Here is a 19120-nt window from a genome sequence, read left to right as displayed (position 1 = left end):
AATTCAGATTAAAAGCTTATTTGTAGGAACTATCTGGGCTATTTCTTTCATCCTTTGATTGCTCTGTTTATTGGTCCTGATAGGTTGGGGTATATCTGTCTTTGACTGAAGCAGCACCTGTGACGTGATTATAAAGCTGATGTTTCCCTATTCTTCTGAATGTTTTCTCTGTGTTATGATGAATACACAAGCACTAGCTCTGCTTTTGTCTGTCATGATAAGCTATGAATCTATGATATGATGTTTTTTTTTCTTTTCTTTTTCTGTATCTTTGGGCTTGATTAAGTATTACTGAGAATCACAGCACCTGTGACATGATAAATGTGACATATCTCTCAAACTCTTCCAAAGGTTCTCTTTCTGTCTGTCTGTCTCTCTCTCTCTCTCTCTCCACACACACACTAACACACGTCAGAGCTGGAAATCTATCAATAGTCTGCACTCTGTAGCTTTCCAGGTTTATAATATTTCATGTTATTATATGATTTAATAACTTCAACTGTTCTTTTGACTGAGTTCTATGAAACTAGAAAAAAATAAAATGTTATATTATCTCCACATGCCTTTCAGGTGAATATAACAATTTGATTTTTCCAACATCAAATCAAAAATTAATTGAGAATTCCCAAATTGATACATGTATGATTGGTTATCATGTGTTGGTGGTCCACTGAAAACTTGCATCTTTAATGCATCTTTAATAACTTACAACTAAGTCTTGCACTCCAGCCGTAAACAAAGATGACTGACCAGGTATCATTTCATAATTAGTTCTAGTAGCCAGTTTTGATATTTTAAGTTATCCAAGGTCGATGATATATCAATTACTGACATTTTCTTGGTCAAGACAATGCTTTGGCTACCTTCAAAATACGACCTTACCATCAGGCTTGGTGAATAGTGTACCTCTGCTGGAGCTTGAACATTATATATCAATAATTGTATATTAATTATTATATGATCAACAAACTAGAGAAATGGAACTCTCTGTTCACCTGCACATGCCTTCAAGGTGAATATAATTTGATTTCTCCAACATTTTACCAAAATGAAATTGGCAATTTCCAACTTGACAAATTGATTAGGATTTTTTTCGTTATTCAATGAAAATTTGCATCTCTACCCATATTTTACTAGGTTTTGCATTATTGTACTTCAAGCACGAACTTGAGTTAACATTTGTTAAAATATAGTAACATCAAACCCAATTTAAAGATGACCAATCAGGTATTGTTTAGTATACATGTAGTTACTTCTAATAGCCAGTTTTGATGTTCCAAAGTATTTAGTACAGTATAATCTGTCTAAACCGGCTATTGTGTGGTTCCAAAGAAATTGGCCGGTTTGCACAGAGTCCGGAGTACAGAATGTTGACAAGAATGAGAGTTGTTTTTCTTGTATTCATTATCTATGCATACGTGTGTAATGGTTGCTAACGTTTTATTATATCACAAAAGAATTCAAAATGTAAAAATATAAATGTCAGTGTTTCATTGTCGTGCTCATTTGAAAAAGTTTCAATTTTTATTACACAGTTAAAAATCTTGGAATTATTCGCGCAATTTTCTGTTGGTAAATTGTCAATTTCGTCTACATCGTCGCCGTTATCAAGTAGTACATTATGTACGTTTGTCAAGTTTGTCTTTCCCAGCTTTCATTGTAAATGTATCGCTTTCAACTGTCTCAATTTGTGAAACGGAAACTAATGCAATGCCAAGTGATCGACCGGACATGGCGAGTTGTGCTAACTAACTGTATATCATCACTGTCTGACTCGCCGTAGAGCTCCGAGAAGTCCACGAGGGGAAACCCTGCTTTTGGAAAACATAACGGGATTATTGCCGATTTTGTTTCATTCCAAGAATATATCGAATTCATCGATTAATTGAACTTTGTCTTTTAATGTCAGTTCTCGTCTCTGTCGTTAGGGGGAGGGCGCCATTACCTCATGCGTGGTGCTGTCATAATTGAAAAGTGCACCCCTAAAAATCAGGTTTTATTTTAAACTGATCGTGACTCATCGCCAATTGCACTCTTTTACTTACCTGTGGCTTCCCTTGAGACACCCTTTATGCACACCACACGTGATCGGCCAAATACCCACAGGTTGGTCATCGTGGGGTGCCTGGTTTAAAAGCAATAATTAGAGCTAATTACGAGCAGTTGGGACCCTGTGTACACGAATACAATTGACCCCAACAATTAGGGTGGTGTATCATCGAGGGGCCGGTTTACACAGGATAATGAAAGTTAATTGATAGCAGTTGGGATTGTGTAAGCCGGCCGATATACAGAATATGCAGTATCCGGAGTACAGGGAATTATCAATAAAGGATTTGTTAAAGAAATGTTAGGGACTATATTTTGTGGCCAGAATTGACAGAGCGCCGGAGTACTCAGAGGCCGGTTTGGACAAATTATACTGTAATATTAAAAACAGAAACTGCAGGTATCATTTTTAAGGCTGTAGTAGTCATTTTCAATGTTTTCAATTGTTCAATCATATAATAAAACAATAATTGACAATAAAATATTGAGAAAATGTCAATAATTGTACATGTATACTATATTTCAGTAGAAGAATTTGCATTGTAAATGCAATTATATCATTCAGATAATGTCAAAAGTGTAAAAATATACAATATAGAATACACTCGTGACTACATCTTTAGATTTTCATCATATTGTTTGAAATGTTCCTCATTTGACTACGTTTCAAGTCTGTTCTCGATATCAATAAACAACACAGAATATCAAATATTGTTGATATGGGTTGCCATTACCATTGAAAATTGTCCACAATAAACTCTATATTTCTTCATTTGTCTCGTCTATACTACGATATATCATGCAATATTGCCATTTTACCAGTATTCCTTTTAGTAAATTAACAATTATTAGCTTCAGGTTATTCAACTGTAAAGGCACCCTTTCAGATTAAGCGGCAGGACAAGGAGTAATCTGTGTGATTTTGGCATCCCATTTATGCTTTATCTATTGCATTGATGGTTGATGCTTTCTCAAATTTCCCCTGAAATAAATTGTGATGTATGCCACCACATTTGATTCATTGATCAATGCATACACAATATTCATCAAATGCAGTTAGCAAAATGAATCATTTTTCCATTGGCAATGCTTAGTTCTATCATTGGTAATAATCTTAAATTCCAATTAAAAGTTGCATCCTGTGTGTATTTACTTTGCCGAGTGTGGGAGGAAAAGGTCCCAGTTAATTTGTCGCCAGTTCTGTTTACCCCTGTGTTTTCTTGCACGCACTGGTACATGTAATACTTGACATTTATGTAATATCTTTGTCTAAGCTCTTTCCTTGCAATTTACACAGGTCTTTCATCATTTTGGAGAGAATACAATATGTTGCCCAATTATTAATACCCAATATTTTGTTATAATTGTTTAATCATTAGAATGGAAAGTTTTTGATTTTCGAATTCTTTGATATATTTTGTAATCAATTGCTTGTCATTATAAAAAGATACATGAAATCTAGACCCAGTGTATATTTGAAATGCACAGCTTGATTATGCCATGTTCCAAGTGTGATATTGCTAAGTGCGACTTTGTTTTGATTGGCATTAATGGCTGGTAACCACTAGTCCTAGTATAGAGGCTCAGCTGCAACACTTTTATTCTGTCATCATATATTCTATTTTCACTAAATTTTATTTTTATATCATTTTATTTTGTTTATTTTTAATGCAACAAGGAGCGTATAGGGACCGAGGTTCTTACTTGTTGGAGTAGTGTATTGTGAACTGAGTTGTGACTCAGTGTGTCTGTTCTAGATATTATTGATGAACATAAGGCAGCAGAGTATTGCATGATTGAGTTATGATAACATGTTAAAATATGTTTTTGTCATTATTCACTGACATAACAGTTAAAGTGACTGTATTTAATTTCAGTATTTTTCTACAAAGATGATGCAACTCTTAAGAGATTTGACAGTTTAATTGTCACTTAAATTCAAGAGTACTGGGATGGTGTGGGCTTGATGAATAAATTTTTTAAAAAGATAATGACAATGAACTCAAATTTTAGTAAATTACAAATGCTACTGCGAATTAAAGTCTTCCTGGTACAATATAACATGGTTTTCATTGTATCCTGACATGAAACAGAACCTCAGATCATCATTAGATGATGGAATAAGGTCCGGACCTGTGGGAGGAGAGACTTTGGTCACCTGATCACTTGTTTTCTGTTAACCTTTCCAAAACTGGTGTATTCTTGGTAACTGATACTTTGCTGCAAACACTGATGCCTATCCAATGTCATTTCATAGGTCAGTAAATTGTTATAATGCATGGTTACCTGTGAGATGAAGAATAGTGATAATTTTCTTTTGCTGCCATGAAGATTGAGTGCCTGTGTAATGACATTGAGGGGAGTATTTTGGAGGGTTATTTGATAGGAACGAAATTGTACAGGGGGACTTGAGGTCAGTCTTATCAGGTGTCTATCTCTCCTCATCAGTTCATCATAAATTTTTACTATGAAAGCTTTGCTTGTCAATCTTACTTGTTTATGTGTTTTTGCTTTATTTGGGTAAATTCTCACAAGAGTATAATTTGAATTAAAAGAAATCATGAAGTTGATTTTGTCTAATATAAGATTGGAATATTATAGAGTGAAGACCACCCAAGGCATGTCTGAGTGGCATGTTTTTGCTGTAGGTGTCCATTTCAAAAAGACATTTTTTACATTTAAAATTTTGGGATCAAAATGGGCTATTGTGTTGAAAAAATTAGATTGGAAGTTTGCATTTTCATAATTGTAACTGAAATCATTGAACTTTTTAAAGTGGAGATATTAAGCTTAGAATCAAGTGGAAACAATGTGAACTTCACTTCAAAGTACGTCACAAAATGTTCATATTGTGTAGGTACCTTTTTATTTCCCAGAAACTTAGTGGGTTTTTTTATGAAGTGTGTAAGACATTAAAGATATGAAGAGTTGTGTAATAATGTAGAAACAGGTGTTGACAACTTTACAGGAAAAGATAAGAGACCACTGTGAAGTACATGGATTATCCTTGTAGACTAGTATATATGAAGGTGTATGAAACAAAATTATCAGATGTTCAGGTGGCTGATTTTAATTGTTCACTACAAACAGTGGGCCTTATCAGCTGTTTTATCTGCAGAGTATCTACCCTGTGTCTCACTGCTCTGTGTCACATTACCCAGGGGGTCATCTCAACCCTTGACCAGTGGTCATCAATGTACTACATTTATCATTGTGTCCTAAGGGCAGTTTTCTCAGCTAATATAACTCCTTTGATCTGAAATTGTTTTACATCCACACAATGCTTTATGATCACCTCATGTGACTTGTGATGCATGAAAAAAATCATTAGATAAATCTCTCCTAATTTGATTTCAATGTGATAAAACACTGAATTTTTATGAACCTGGTCCCTTATATTAATGTCATTGGTCTCTTTTTATATGCACTATGGTTCAAGCTCTTTGATCAGAAAGGTGTGTTAATGCAGGAACACTGAATACAATACAGAGAGCACAGTGACAGTCGATAGTGGTGCATGAAATGTCATAAAAACGCAGGAGAAAGGAGCATTGGTGACAGGGTGACCAAGATGTAGAAGTCTGTCGAAGCAGCTGACACAAGATCAAATCAAAAAATGTTCACCAAGTTTTTAAATGGAATAGAGGAAGGTTACCTGGTATATTAAGGACATTGGAGTTTATTACAAAGGACCACTGAAGCACAGAGACACAACCCACTGTTGTATGAGGACTGGAAGGCTAGAGTTTATGTCCATATACCATGTTTACAATATATTTCTAACAGTTTGTTGAATGGAGGTGGAAGAATTGGAATGTGAGTTTTTGTTTTCTTTTTTTTCTCAGGTGAAGTATTTTTTGTTGTTGTTTTATCGATATAGACAGTCTAAAGCCATAAAGTACCGAATTCATGTATGTAGTTTAATAGTGTGCTTATATGTATCAAAAATTCTATTTTTGCAACTTTGATAGACAACACATTAATATGTTTTCTACTGGGAGAGCTTGATTTTTACTTCAGAGTTAATGCAAGATATACATATTCTATCAATGGAAGGGTTTCTTTCATCTTTTAGTGTTTAATTTGGAATAGATTTGACTTGGAATTCATTAACCTTTCGTGATCTGTGCTCTTAGAGAACATGAAGTGTATATAGCCTTCAATGACTTGTCAATTTCACACGATGGGAAACATTTGTGACATATCAGGATCTTAATTTGCAAAGCAGTATCGTACTTTCCACCTGATAAAGCTGCATTCACTTGGTGAACTTGTATGTAATACTGAGAAGATTACATAAAGCTGCAGTCACTTGATGAACTGGTATGTTACTGAGAATTTCACATAATTCCTAGTGGTATGTGTTTGATGGGAAGTATTTCATGGGGTATGATTTTACGAGGAAATTAAGTGTATCATTTAATGAAAAGATCTGTTACAATGACCTTTTTCAAATTGGAGGCTTAAATGCTGAGTCAATTTCTGATCATTTCATTTATTAGATGTTTGAAATTCCCTTGCTCTGCATATTTTATCCGGTAAATTTAGTTTGCATTGTGACATGATACCAGCTAGATGATACAGTGAATAAGTTACACTATTAATCCTGTATATTATTTCAACTATGTTATACCCCAGAAGTTGAGGGACATCAAATAGAATTTTTTTTACACACGACAAATTTTTGGTTGAGATTTCAAATGTGTATGAGTACGGGTATTAGGACTATCACGGAAATTACTCGTGTATTACGTACGTCATCACTTTTGGTGATGACAAGGTTTCTACCTGTTCTCATAACTTGTGGAGTGGCGTCTACATGTAAGTACAAACTTGTAGCTTTTAAAAACTAGCTGACTGACATATGGAAATTTGATTTTTAAACATTATATAGGATTTCTAGCTTCATTTACACATATTTTGAACATGTTTATCCATTAACTGAAGTCAAACTTGTGTCACACGGGACAGAGGGACAGTGCCTCACACAGACGAGAAATTGGCATTCCTTTGAAACCAGAAGAATAAATAGAACTGTTCCTCAGACAAGTTATCCAGATTCGAACCTGGACTTTTCACATCGTCTTCTTTAAGAGTAGACATACAAATGTATGCAACAAATCAGTGTCCTCGCATGTGTTAGCAAATTCCAAAGCATCATACACATAAATGGCATCATTTTTAAGGACACAAAACAAAGTGAGCAAAATCTTCATACACATTTATTTTACATGATACAGAATACAAAAACAGAAAGGGTGCGTAATATTGTACACGTTCCTGTACACATTTGAAATCTCAACCTTTCTATTTTGTAGCACACTTCAGACCAATGACAATATTTTCCTGTAAAGTAGTGATGGATATATTCTGAGATCGTATTACATTATTGGTTTGTTCTACTTCGATATATGTTCATTTGTTGCAACTTGCAAGGTGTGAAGAGTTAATTTGATGTTACATTGATCAGCCCGTTGTTCAAAGACAAATTCAGCAATTATTGGTTGACGATTTCCTTAGAAAATATTTACAAATCAATTGTTCACTCTCATTGCTGTAACAAGGAGATTTTAAAAGACTGCTTTGAAATTGACTAATGATTCTCCAAAAGGTCAGATCTTGGTAAATTGTGCTTGCATGTATTGAAGCAGTAAGTTTGTTACTTGTCTAGTAAGGTCCTGAATGGTTTTGTAATCAAGATAAGTACCCATTTTAATGATCATGTTTTTCTCAAGCAAAGATATGGGTTACCAGTCTTGGAATATGTTCGATATATATTTTCTCAATAACATGTTGCACATAAAAAATCCCAGTACATTTATGATTTATGGAACTAAAAAGCAAAGCTTACCAGCATGATAAAGTTAGTAATATAAGATGGAGGATTTGCTAATGAAGTCTTGGGTTTAGAAACATTGGTTATAGGATGTTTTCTTGACATGCAAACTAACAATGTGTCACATCAACAATAACGTGGCAATAATGAATTGAAAACAGCTGAAGTCCAGGGGTCACTTTTGACAGATTCTGAAGGCCTTAATGTGATTTGAAATGTAAAGAAACTTTATGACACTGGAAGTTGGAGCACTTATTGGGTGTGCAAGGCGCATGTGTATCCAATTTGTAGATAGTTTGTCAGCTATCAAAATAGCTAGCTCTCAGTTTCCTCTGGCTGAGGAGAGAATACATTCACTTCAAATGACTTGAGGATTATTTTCTCAGAGAAATGGAAATCATATTTGTGAATATCCGGTGAGTTTGAAAATTTTAAAAGCACACGTCTCCTCAGAGCCTTAATGAAGGTTTTTATGATATGTGCTCTGAAGCAGACCTCGATGAAATCTGAAAAATTTATGAAGGATTTCCATATGCCATCTTTTTTTTTTTTTTTGTAAAAAAATAAGAATCCATACTAAAGAAAATGTCAATTTTGTAGTTTCTGTACACTGACTTGTACGTGTTTTCTAAGGTAATTATTTAATGTATGCTCTCCGAATGCTTTGTTACACATTTCATGGATGGTTGGACTCGCTAATGACTGTATTACTGAGATGCGGAGAGAGGCAACTGCTTTCTTATGTCTTATCTTCAATTTGTTTTCAAAATGTGGAAAAGGCCCCCAGAATTGATTTATTGCAAATGCCAGTAAAGTGAAAGTCTAGATTTAAAGTTTTGGTTAGGGATCAGCAATTTTTCCTGATCTTCTTGACTGATTAAGTTACTTTACATGTGTTACGCATTATTGTTTTGGACTATTTTAACAATTTCTGTTAATGACACTGCAGAATTTTCTTTGCAAGGTCGTTTTATAAAAAGAATATATATTTTTTTTGCCTTTTGGCAGTTTCAGGGCAATTAGTTGTTGTTTACAGAATGTTCCTGTAATATTTGAAATTTTTGTGAATCCTTTATTCTTATTTTTGGTGAGATGGGTTTTCTCATTTACAGCCCATGGGTCTCGCCAACCTTAAGCAAACAAAATAGTCCATCTTGCAAAAACAGTTCCATGTCTTGGTGGCTGAATGGTAATAGCACTTGCTTTGTGACCAAGGAGGTCATGGGTTCGAGTCCCTCTCATACTTTGCCCATGTCATACTTATAAAACATAAAAATAGTGATTGCTGCTTTATCAAACACGGGTATTTAAAAGTGTGAGTCACAGGTTTTTCAGATGAGACCTTAAAAAACAAGGTCCCATGCCAGCTATGACCCTGAGCACCATGCATGAGGTCTAAATCTTCTGAAGCTGGTGACCTTTCAATGTGGGTGAAAATTCTCCAATGGACATAAAACAAAAAAGCAAACAAATCTTGTAAACTCAGGCTCTCTGAAAAAAGCACAAACTGGCTTTCTCACAATATGGCATCAAAGAAATAAATTATTTCAGCTACTGGTGTTTATGATGGTTGAAGATCCTCTTGTAGTGGCTAAAAATATGATTACATGTACATAGAATCTTAAAGATAGGACTTAGTTTTGTTATCTCTTAACATGAGGAAGTTTCCATGCAGTGCATAAAAAGTGGGAGGTAAAAAGAGTAAAGTTTATCAGGAGTCTTTATCGAAGGATGCGAATGTGGAGATGCAGCAGTCTGTAGCTTCAGAAATACGATCTCACTAATGTTTATTTTACCATTCTTTATCAACCTGACTCAGTGAGTTGTTGAAAAACATAGAACAGAGATGGTGAAATTGCATGGTCAACACACTAACTGGAGATTGTTGTTACAATTCTGTAGGGAATTTACCAAATTTTCTGAAACTACTAAGGATTGCTATGATTTTTGAGTAAGTATTTGAACACCAAGCAATTATCATTGACAGCTGCTGAACTCTGATCAATAAGTGTGCAATATTAGAATGCAATATTAATGGGAATTTAATATTTCATTTTGTTATTATAAAGCAGTCTATTGGGAGTCTTTGTGATTAAAGGTTTAAGAAGTTAGCTGTCAGACACAGTCTTTTCATTGGTTCTCTCTTATCTCATCTTAAAGTCTACGAACTAAATAACAAGTTTATTAAAATATATCTCAAAATTGAGATGTGCATCATATGATTATACAGATACTTTTCCTGAAATTTTGTGGTTAAAATTCTAACTGTTGGGATTTATACACAGATCATGTGTATGTTTGTCAATTACTTTTAAAAAACGAGACTTTTTAACTGATATCTTAGCCACCAACTGGTGACATGCAAGTTATGAATTTATTCATATAAAATATTAATTTTGCTGTAGATATGGATTGACCATCATGGCATTTAGTGTGTGTGGTCAACAGCTTCTGACTTTTAAGACGAATGACAGTTTTTGTTTGTGGTTATTGAAATTCAGCATTGCGCAATTATATTGTCAGAAAACAGCAAAGAAATGTAATTGTTTGTGACAGACAGGAGTGATTTTTCTATTCTCTTATGACACATTTTGTCCAGCATTTCATTGGATTTTCCTCTTCCATTATTGTAATGTAAGGGTTATTAACATGAATGATAGGCATTTGAGTAGGTCTCAAGTATGTCACAATCTACACACTGACTTGTTAGCCTACACAAAATAGCCTTTCTCAAAATTTGGGATCGATTTAATTTTCCCTCAAATTAATTTGAATTGATTTTGGCTGCATGATTCATGTCTAATGAGATATTGTATTGTTCGTGTTTCCTCCCCGTATACATGTATTCCCCCTTTTTATAAATGGCTGGTACTGATCCCCTCATTGACATCACAAAAGCCATGAGTCATATTGTGTCCAAGTTACATTAACATGGAAATAGACGGTTGTTTCCAATGTCTGTTATTCACCACAGGAGAAGGATTTAGTTAATTGGAAACTGCATGTAATTATGCATAGAATCCCATTGAACACTATTTGTTCCACTTTGAAAAGACATTGATCAAAATGTTATTAAAAAGTGTTGACAGTTTTCACACTGGTAAATATTGGAAAGGTGACCTTCAATCAATTGAAGTATGTAATGTACGTTAAGTAAATATGAAGAACTGATGGATGACAAATTGTTCTGTTTTAATACTTGATTAAATGTAAAAGTAAAAATGGTGTAGAAATCCTTATTGATTTTGACAGATCTGAAAAGAGTAATTTCAATAATCCAAGCTGAACAGACAAGGGAAAATGAAGAATGGACTTCTTAACCTTTATCTTCGGTCACCTGTGACTGGTTAGTCACCCATGAAGTGTGCCATCCTTATGGCAAGCTGGGGTGGGAAGAAGGTCCATGACTTAAGTCACTGACTTTTTATCAGAAATTTACATCAAGATAAACTGTCTTTCCATGTAGCTGTCGATTAATGGGGATGCATTTTGCTTGTATTTTTTGAAATAAGAGTGAGGAACTGTGAGATAATATTTAAGAGGGCAAAATGGAGATGCAGTTTGCTATGAAAAGAACATTAGACAGAGGACAATACGCTAATGTTCATTTATTGGATATTTTATTACTGAGTGAGTTTGGTATAGAGCGTAGTGTTTAGACCTTTGACAGGACAGTCTGATTGGATGTGTGCTAATTTGCAAGACAGACCGTTGTTTTGTTATAGGGTTGACATGATGTATTGTGATTCCTTGCTGAACCAAGTTCTAACAGTTTCCCAATAAAGTCATTTACTACAAATCAATCCGTCAGATGATATTTATTGGTACATGAAGCAGGTAAATTAGAAAGCTTTTAGATTTCTTTTGAATGATTCTGTTTTAAAATTTGTGTTTAGTAATTGCAGATTTTGTTTTCCATGTTATTATCTTGAAATGACTACTTATTTAGTGCACAGATGATCTGCATTTAAAAGACAAGCCCGTCATTTCTATTCAGATAAAAGTATATCTTGATAAGATTTCATGATAGATATGCCATTGTTTTTTCGACACATAGATTAAATACCTGCTTCAGATTGCAAGCTGGCCATTATTAGCAATAAGATCACCAGTGACCATCAATGGATATCTAAACAATCAATAAAATGAAACATTTTAAAGCCCATATCTAAATACGGAATATACTTATCAGAGATGTGACCCCTGTCCATTATTACAGGACTGCATAGAATTTATAAGGAAATATTAAATGACTGAAACATTTTTTTTTGTGTGTAACAATAGGATTTACTTTGGACTGGCACTGATCAGGGGAGTTTTAATCAAGCCCAGGTGGAACAATTCTTATTTCTGGATTTACCTGTGCTTAAAAATTGTTTTATCACTGGACAACTTTCACACCTGGGCACTAGGATGAAGTACTTTCTTTTCTTTTTTGTCATGTCCATCATGTCATCTAGGAATCTTTGTCTTCAATAGACCCAGGGATTTATTTTTTTGTCTGTGGTGATGTCAGTCTGAAGCACTGTGTAATCTGGGAATTATAAAGGTTACAATATGGCCCTTTGGAGGTAAATTACAGTAACTGTGCTGTAAATTCAGAATAATTTTCTTTTCTAAAGGAAGAGGCTTAGCAGCTTCAAAGACCTGCTTTGGAAAACCTAAGGATTTCAGTGTGCCATTTGTGGCTTTGATTAAAAATGTGTTGATATGTTTCTAATGAGAGAGGGAGATTATAAAATGGATGTTGTGTTATTTTTAGGGTTGCTGTATGTAAGTGAGTACTGTGCATCAAAAAGTTGGTAGAAAATCTGTTTTGTTGAATTGTATGGATGACTGGAATGACTTCACTTGAAATGTCTTATTATTGCTGGCAATAAAACTACACCCTTCCTGAATGAAAGATAATATATTTTCTCAGGGAAAATTTCATCAAACCTATATTTAAATGAAATTATAAGGCTAGTGCTGGGCTATTTGTTCTAGATCAATGGACAGTTTTGAAGGAGAAGGTGGCAGTTTTATGACCAGAGGACAGACATTCAGACTTAGATTACAGTATGAGTTTTGATAAGCTGGTAATGACTAATAATGTAATTGTATTTTTCAGATGGAGCAGATTGAAAATGAAAGCAGAGATAGAAGATCGTTAAATGTGCACGAGTAAATCATAAGTGCTAGCAAAGATGAAGAACAAGGGTCTCCGGGTTCTGTCTGTTGCTGTTATATTGTGTGTAACAGCGTTCCTTACATACTATTCCAATGTAATAGTTTGGAACAGTGTTTCTGTTAGTGATATGGATGAAGATTCATTAACAGTGGGAAGTGTCCGTAAACTCTTAGAAGAGGGAGAACTCATCACTGAAAGATTTCATTCCAATAGCCGACTAAAACGACTCCCACAGAGCATAATAATCGGTGCTCGAAAATGTGGGACTAGGGCTTTGTTAGAGTTTCTTGGTCTTCACCCATGGATTCAACCTGCAGATCAGGAAGTGCATTTCTTCGATGATGACAGGAACTACAACCGTGGCTATGAGTGGTACAAGGACCACATGCCTTATACATATCCAGAACAAATAACATTAGAAAAAAGTCCAAGATACTTCATCACAGAAAAAGCACCAGAGAGAATATATCGAATGAACAGTTCCATTAAGTTAATTGTGTTGCTCAGAAATCCTACCACTCGAGTCATTTCAGACTATACTCAGGTATATTACAACAAATTAGCCAAAGGAAAGGACACAGACAAATTTGAGGATCTGGTGATTGATAAAAAGACCAATGCAGTCAATACTGGCTTCAGGGCTGTGCAAATTAGTGTGTACTACCATCATCTCCTGAGATGGCTGAAATTCTTTAAAAGGGAACAGATTCATGTTGTGGATGGTGATAGATTAATTACGGACCCTCTTAATGAAATTAACAAAGTAGAGCAATTCCTTGGACTTCCAACCAAAGTGACAGAAAAAAACATTTATTTCAATGTGACCAGGGGCTTTTACTGCATGAGGACTCAAAAGGTGGAACAAAAGTGCTTAGGGTTAACCAAAGGTCGAAAACATCCTTACATAGAGCAGAGTGTTCTACAAAAACTCAATGATTTTTTTAGGCCCCATAACAAAAAGCTTTTCTCCCTAATAGACCAAAGGTTTGACTGGGATTAATGGGGGTGATGAGTCAGACTTTGCAGCATTTTGATTTTTTTTTTTTTTTTTTGGAGGAAGTGCTCATTGAAATACAAAAGTGGTGTGTTTGATTTTTCCCTCATATAAAATCCAAAACCTACAGAATATTGGAAATATTAAAACTGCTTCGAGGTATGGTAGTATGCAGAAAAGAAGTAAAATCACATTATGAATTACCAGTAGACAGAATGTAGAATTAAGGGGTTTCCATGATTAGACTCACATTACATGCAGGAGTTCAAACTTCCTTTCACTAAAAGTCTATCGATTGGTCTGTATTTCTGTTACATTGACAAACCCTTCTTGATGCTATAACTTCTATGTCACAAAGCAAGGCAAATAAGTAGAAAACAGAGGCACTTAATCAATTGTGTTTTTGTTTTGATGAAACGGTTTAAAGTTTACAGTATATTTATTTTTAAAAGATCCCTGTGTGACTTTACCAGGACACATCCAAATCAATCTGCCCTCTCTCACTTTTACTCAACCTGTTCTAGGTAAATACTTGCATTCTGTGAATGTTTTACTGACTGCTGTGCATTTCAGACCTGTTAACTTGATTGAAATTCATTGTTTATTGGTTGTGTGTGTGTCATATTTGCCCCCCCCCCCCCCCCCCCCCCCCCAGAGGAGCAACTGGAACAAACATGATCTTGTATCTGCTGCAACGAGAGCATAACAAAAACAATTGTATATTCATATATATATATATATATATATATATATATGCACACTGCATACAACATACATAATTTGTGAGAAAGTGCTTTCATATTTTGACAGTCTCTTCCCAATCTAGTCAATACAGATTATTTATGGTTATATATTGATTTTTTTGTCATCATATAAAACTGGGATTGCCTTCAGTTTATTTGGAGTTTACGTTATATGTATGCTGCTATGCAGCCTCTTTAATCAATTAAAATATATTAGCCATGTGTTGTTGATTGTGTGCTTTATTTGACACATTCATTGCAATGTGATTCAACCATACAGTATTCTGGAGAAATCTCTTTCTTATCAAGATTTTATCAGCAATTGGCAGTATTTTTATTTTCTGTTTTAAAACATGAAAATTTTGTTAAAATATCAATAAGCAAATTGAAGTGGCATCTTGAAAGGAGAAGAAGTACTGGTTCACCATTGTGTCACTCAGTGTATTAATTTCTAAACTCTGAATTTTTGAATTGGCTCTGTAACTTACACGAGTTTACTAGCTCTCAGAGCGTAAGAAAAGTCGGATTTGAAAGACATTGTGTGCTTGTGTTATTATTGTCTAGGTGTGGGAGGGGATTGGTGGGCTTCAGTCTTGGACATAGTTAAACAAGGGATACAGAAACCAAAATACATCTACAATGCACATGTGGTGTACAACAGAAAGTACATCTTCTTATTGATGTTCCCAGTGTTTGCATCTTTCCAGATGTAATTATTCTCAATGGATTGATTCAACTGGGACATAAATTCTCATTTGTATAAACATGCAGATCTACCTTGAAGCTCCCAGTGACCATAAACAAGTTCTGTTGATTGTCAGACTTGGAATGGAATTTTCTAATACTTTTTATAAATAATTTTTTAATAAAGAACTTTAATACTATTCACAAATCACACAAATTCCATTTAAACTTTTCGAGAATAACATCTGTTTTAAATTAGGCCTTTGACATCAGATCCCCTGCAGCAGGTAACTTTTAAGAGAACTGAAGTGGTGTTGACTCTGAAATCAACAGGCAATCCTAAATTATTTCTTCAATATTGATTATTTATTTTACACCATTGATTCTGAGATTTGTAAACAATGTATCTTTGAAAGACAAACTAAAACAGTTGTTTATGGACTGAATATTAGAAATCATCCTTTTAGGGACTACAAAACATAACTCACAAATGACAGTCTTTTCTTTCATGTACAATGATGAAAAGGCAATGCAATGTTGCCTTATCACTACCCCATCAATGAAGTTGCAGGATGATAAAAGTATTCTTGTACTGTAGACCAACAGATGGGCTGGTGGCAGGATAGCTTCTGGGTCATAATACTTGAAGGAATTGGCCCATAAACACTTCAGTAGGATATAATAGGAAGAAGATCCATATTGGTTTTCAAGGTCATGGGTCAAAGGTTAAAAACACCATGACATTGTAAAGTTGTTACTGAGTGGGAAAGATCCCTATCAGAACTATCAAAGAGAGAACCAAGGAGATAAGCTATACATTAATGTCCCTTGGTATCAATCATCTAGCCTGCTGCAGCAGGACTGGGCTCTCTAATGTGATCTGTCAAATTAAAGGTCAATTTATTCCTTAGTATGCAAGCAATAGCTCAGCTGATCACTCTTATTTTATGTATATAAACTTCATTAATGTTAGATTATATACCAAGCAATTTGATTTAATTAGAATTAAAAGGTTTCTATTTAGAATACCAAGATACTTGCAGAACTTTTTTTTTAGTAGAATGTTGTTGAGATCTTTAGAATTGTATAATTATATACAATTTTTACCATTATCAGAAATTAGAGTTATCTTTCCAGACTATCATGACCCAGTGATTGTAGGTAACTTGAACAGCCAATCTTTTACATACTAGTAGTACTAATATATGTTTATTTTAGTTGATCAGATTTCTGAAGAACTGTAGGACAATAATTTCAACACGACAACAAAATTTATTCACAGAACATGTCTGTTTCTGATTATAAGTCAGGTTGAAAATCAAAAGAATTTCCAAATATTTAAATTGCTAGACCCTTATAAACCCAAGTAAAACACTACCACACAAGGTGTAAATCGGCACCATTTCAGCCTCAAATTAATGATGGTCATTTTCATCGTATGATTGTGCAGTTGTTTACTTTTATACAGTAAATTCAAGTACACAAAGGCATGTGCTAAAAATGGCACATCAAAACAAAGTTAAGGTATTAATTGAAACAGTCGGGTAGCGATCATTGCTCTTGGGGTTCAGGTGTATACTTGCCCTCCAACAGACAGTGTGATACAGTTGCCCTTTGGCATCTTGAACACCGATATCACAAATATCCCTGATATCTCTAAGCAAATGCACCGTTCAGATAAAATTAACTATATAACTGCAATATCTCGAACACAGTAATTTCAAACACCCTGGTTATCTAGAAGTGGAATGATTAACCATCCATTTAAAATCACTTGTGTTATTGAGAAGTCAGGATAAAGCATGGCCTTCATTTTTGCAGTCACTGCCCTTGCACCAGCAGTAGGGGGCGTGCTCACCAATGGGGTCTTCAATAAGCTTCAGATAAAATAGTAGTAACAAATAGGGTATTGTAAAGCTTACGGTACCAAAATCTTTATCATGGGCTGAGTTTTAACAGGCTGTATCATATCTCTTAAAATAACAAAGTTTAGTTTCTTCGATTTTACAAAGAACACTTTTAAGAATATACATTTCATCAAATTGAAGGGATGGGAAGGGGAAGTATATAGATATATATCCAGTATTTGATGTTTAATTATGTTCAAGATATAATACATTGCCAATACCAAGACTCTCATGAGTAATCTATAAAAAAAAAAGAGAGATAAATAACAGACATCTGGATAAGCATGATGAAACCATTGTGTATATATGTGTGTGTGTGTGTATATATATATATATATATATACACACACACACACACATACACACATACGACAATATAGATATAATCAGGTATGTAACAATGTTTTCAAAAAAGGGAGAGGCGAGGTGAGGTTGACCTCACAATTGTCTGAAAATTCTTGACAAGCAAAAACAAAACACAAAAGCTCCAAATCCTAAATTGTGGGGGAGGAAGAGGTTCAGGGGCAAGAGGTTGGTCCTGAAATTCAATTCATTGGTTCCTTAAATTTTATCATTCCACTAAAATTCAATACTACTATATAAAAAGGGGGAGATCAAACTCTGCTTGTTAAAAGAACCAACATATTAGCATGTAATGATAACAGAAAAAGTACATTGTTGGAAAAAAGGGCACCTCCTTCTCTCTCTCTCTCTCTTTCTCTCTCTCAGCAGGTTAAGGTGTCCGGAGTAAAATAACAAGTAATAACAGCATATTCAAATTAATGTTAAATTGTTCCAAGCGTTGCATAATTTTAATAAAAATCGTTCGTCAATACATAAACAAACATTGTATCACATTGGGAAATCCTTCGCTTAACTATTACATCGTCATACAAGTGACGTAGAGCTATTTTTATCCACTAGACTTTTAGTTGTTTATCACCTCAGCACAGGTAAAATTGCACTCAAATCATTTGCAGTTTGGGCTTGATATGTTGACATTGATATGGTAAATTTAAAAAGTGATAATTCGGTACAATATCCTCTCAAATATAGCAATTTCCATAATTTCAACTCAAATGCTGGGCATTTCCCACATTCACAACCAAATCTTATCTAAAGGAGGCAAAATATTCTACCTTCCGTATCACAATCCTAAATCTGCAACAGGTTACCTTTATGAATATGCCTTGATCGAAATAAAATATCGTCATCTTTCACCTGTGCCGAGTCGATATGTACACACGTTGGTTTTCTTTATTCCAAATTACTATACACATCGGGGGCGATTTCAAGGTCACAAAGTAATATAAGATTACTTTGCAGTCTTTAGTGCACACTTTATTTAAAAATATGAGACTTATATTATCAAAGGAAACTGAAGAAAAAAAATCATCTGACAAACAGATTTAAACATATACAGCTTGAACACTAGATAACGGTAGCAAATAGCGAGAAAATATTATGACATTTTCCCCGCGATACAACTATAGACCTGTACGTCGTGACATACATTTATATTATCCTTCAGAATAATACAGTCAATTTCATTGGTCGAGGGCTAGTCACATGGAGGGAGACAATTCGTGATGTCTCCCTCATGCACAGGGTGACAACTGTGTTGTCTCCCTCTAGAAGATAACTTCTAATGCCACAAGTGAGAAAGCTCTAGGCTATTAAAAGATAATTGAAAATATGCGGGATCGTTAATCATAAACTTCAGCATCAACATTAACG

The 19120-nt window shown here is 34.5% G+C and overlaps 1 protein-coding gene across 14 annotated transcripts in view; it reads left to right on the top strand.

Moving 5' to 3' along the window:
- Positions 1-19120, top strand: part of LOC125668734 (heparan sulfate glucosamine 3-O-sulfotransferase 5-like) — a 55089-nt gene that overhangs the window by 20557 nt on the left and 15412 nt on the right. For 4 of the 14 annotated variants that reach the window (XM_056162081.1, XM_056162080.1, XM_048903113.2 and 1 more), the window contains exon 2: positions 12996-15014. The exons of 3 other annotated variants lie outside the window; for them this stretch is intronic. In XM_056162081.1, coding sequence (XP_056018056.1) covers positions 13072-14055 — 984 coding nt within the window. In that variant the 5' untranslated portion in view covers positions 12996-13071 and the 3' untranslated portion in view covers positions 14056-15014. 7 more of the 14 variants (XM_048903118.2, XM_048903114.2, XM_048903121.2 and 4 more) reach the window with 7 other exon arrangements.

This window comes from Ostrea edulis, chromosome 4 (assembly GCF_947568905.1).
Source record: "Ostrea edulis chromosome 4, xbOstEdul1.1, whole genome shotgun sequence".
NCBI classification, from domain to species: domain Eukaryota; kingdom Metazoa; phylum Mollusca; class Bivalvia; order Ostreida; family Ostreidae; genus Ostrea; species Ostrea edulis.
This window is presented reverse-complemented; position numbering and strand designations above follow the sequence as displayed.